This window comes from Limulus polyphemus, unplaced genomic scaffold (assembly GCF_000517525.1).
Source record: "Limulus polyphemus unplaced genomic scaffold, Limulus_polyphemus-2.1.2 Scaffold44, whole genome shotgun sequence".
Classification (NCBI taxonomy): domain Eukaryota; kingdom Metazoa; phylum Arthropoda; class Merostomata; order Xiphosura; family Limulidae; genus Limulus; species Limulus polyphemus.
This window is the reverse complement of record NW_013665654.1, coordinates 337,978-341,059: the sequence shown is the minus strand read 5'-3', so window position 1 is coordinate 341,059 and position 3,082 is coordinate 337,978. Positions and strand designations below refer to the sequence as shown.

At 27.9% G+C, this 3,082-nt stretch overlaps 1 protein-coding gene across 2 annotated transcripts in view; it reads right to left on the bottom strand.

The window, feature by feature from the left end:
- Positions 1 to 1,554: 1,554 nt before the first annotated feature.
- Positions 1,555 to 3,082, bottom strand: part of LOC106462242 (interferon-related developmental regulator 1-like) — a 39,348-nt gene continuing 37,820 nt past the window's right edge. For both annotated transcript variants that reach the window (XM_013922145.2, XM_022389581.1), the window contains one exon: positions 1,555 to 2,722. In XM_013922145.2, the coding sequence (XP_013777599.1) occupies positions 2,639 to 2,722 (84 nt within the window). In that variant the 3' untranslated portion in view covers positions 1,555 to 2,638. The remainder of the gene's footprint in view (positions 2,723 to 3,082) is intronic.

Sequence of the window (3,082 nt, the reverse complement as noted above, 5' to 3'; positions counted from 1 at the left end):
AGTAGGATTAGAGACACCAGTATAAATATTGACAAAGTAAGAATATCTTTTGGTAAGACAATTTTAGTTTTCTAACAAGATGGCTTGTTTTTGGAATGAGTTGTCTTCCGATGTGGTTGATGCAGTTAATTTAAGCAAGTTTAAAAGAAGGCTTAATAAATGTTTGAATGATAAGGACTGGTTTTAAAGTTGTTTTTTTAATTCAATTTAGTGGATTGACTGGACGAGATGAACCAACAGGTCCCTTGTTGTCCTTTAATTTTATGTTATTATAAAAATAAAGGTAATAAACACTAATTATTAAGTTTCTGATGGATTAATACTGATTAAAGATAAAGATCTACAGATATCCACTAAATGAAGTATTTTCTTATTTAAAGATACACATTTTCTACACTACAAGTAATACAAATGTCTATAATTTCTAAAAACATAGAATAATTTCTACTTTGTCAATAACAGATACACCATACATATTTCAGTGACTTTAAATTCCACACACAATAGCTGAAAAACAAAAACATACAGAACAGATGAGGACACTGTAAGACTTGACACTCAAATAAAGGAAGCATACACATATCGAAATCACAAAACTATTTTAATATATTTCCAATATATCAACCTTTAAATTTCCTGCCATAAAAATTTAAATCAATGAAGCATTCTATTACGTGTTACCAAGTAAACTGTCCCATGTCACAAACCAATACTTCTATTAAATGCCAATTTTACTATAATGTAAGAGAATAATATATTATAATTACAAAATAACATACATACATTTTTCTCTATTACTGTAAAAAGCAAAAAAGTTCAACACAGTCTTTAATGTATGTTCAATAATGGATAAATCTTCTATGGTAGTCCTAACTTTATGTACCAATTAAAACATTCCTTGCTTCAGCCATTACTTCAAATATGACTTACAGATTAAAAACATTCTAAGAACTTGTGAGGAAATAAAAAGGAATTTATAACAATATACCAACCACACTAAATCTGCTATATCCAGTGCTGAAGAGGACTCTCACCCAGTACCCGAGCTCACCAGGATACAACAAACGCAGTAGTATTTGAAATCTTATTTGTATTATGAAATTGCAAACATCTACATATTCCTATTCTTTCCATAATTTAACTACTCACAAAATGTATTAATATTAAATATATCAGTGACAATATAAAACAAATTTGGGTAATATATTTACTATTTGTATCATATTTAACAGTAGTTTATTAAAATAAAACACAATAAAAGTACTTTTGTACAAGTGCACTTGCCTTTTTTTTTTTAAAGTCATGTATTAAACATTCTCTATAACAACAAGTGCACAGAATTAATCTTACAGTTGTATGAAAACTTTTAACAATAAGTTAACAAAAGTTTCTTTAAACACTAGCTGTGAGGAACAGATTATTTGAAACCAACTATCTTCTTAATGTTAAAAATTTAATGTTTTTTTTACACATACATGAAATTTTTAAGATAGTTTTATTAAGGCTCACAGACACAATATTATTTTATTAGTTACTAAAGTACACAAACACGTCTTTAAAATAAAAGTGCTTTAATGAAATCAAGCATGCAAGTCTATAACATACAAAACTACTCAATTTCAAGACTTGTTAAAAATTTTAGTACCTGTTTAATTTTGAGGTATATTTTTTTGAGAATCTACTGATTAAACACAGGTAAGAACAAAGTCACAAACACAATCTCAATAATACATACAATAAATAAGAATTCGTATTCCCATATCTCCACAATACAATGAAGTGGCAAAATTTTTTTTCCATTTTTATTTGGCATTTATATGTAGTTGCCAACCTACATTGTTACAAAATACATGATGCAAAGATATTCTATTTAATCCATATGTTTCTACAACACATCAACAAACAACTTTTAAGTTTACAATGACAGAAATACAGTAAAAAAAAAGTCACCAGTATTAGAAGATTTACTAGAATTTTAGCTTTGATACCATATAGTATTATCTTTCCATAACATTTGTCAAAAATATTCATTATGTATAAATATAAAATACATAAATTAGATCTACTTTCTTTTGAGAATAACCCAAGTTTTTGTGATATATGTAAGTATATTCATGGTTCCTTAAGGTTCAGTTCACTTTGATCACTACCTAAGTCTGTGATACTTTTATTCTACATATTTCAAGCTACATACTTGGAAGAACTGACAAGTAATGATGATTTTCACATGTGATGAGCTATAGATAATTGTACTGATTCTTTGCATTCAAAACTTTTTCAGTTTTATTTGTACAGGCATGTAAGGAAAAAATGTTCAAAAACAGGGAACATAAGTCTGTCAATTAAACATTTCTAATGTACAGAAACTGTTGAATTGCAACTATTTTATAGTTCTTAAACAATTTAACACAACTAATTTCATGAGCAAAAGTTTCAGATTTGTTTGTTTCTTTTCAAGTTATTTCAATGGGTTTTAAGGTTTAAATATAGCTAAAAAACTTTTGTTACATTTTCTTCACATACCATCATCATCATCATCATATTCAATTTTATTTTAAATTCTCATTTTACTTCACACGATAAACATATGGCTTTAATGTGATATTTGTTTCACAACAGTTAGGCCTAAAATAAACATTTAACCAACAATGTCAGCTCTCTTGTCTCTCAGCTTTCCTCTTGATTTAGTCCTAGCCTTACAGGCAGCCACATTACCCATATGCTAAAATGAAAGAGAATAAGCACAATAAATTATCGAAAATTTAACAATTAGTCAAATACTAAATCCACAGTATCTTTTTTTCAAAATTTCTGACACAACAAACATACTTGTGTACATGGACACAAAAATCTATGAATAAAGAAGCAGATAAAAACAAACTAGATCATTCCCTGTATGTCAGTAAAGTATTGTTACGTCTCTGTTCGTTAGTTAATTTAGCGACGCAAGTCCTTTCTTAAATAAAACTGGTTTATTCTTTCCAAATACAACTTTACGATACACTTAATTTCAACAGTTGCTCTATAACAACGCTGTAACTCACGTCTCACGTGACCAACAATATTTTATCCGCATACATTC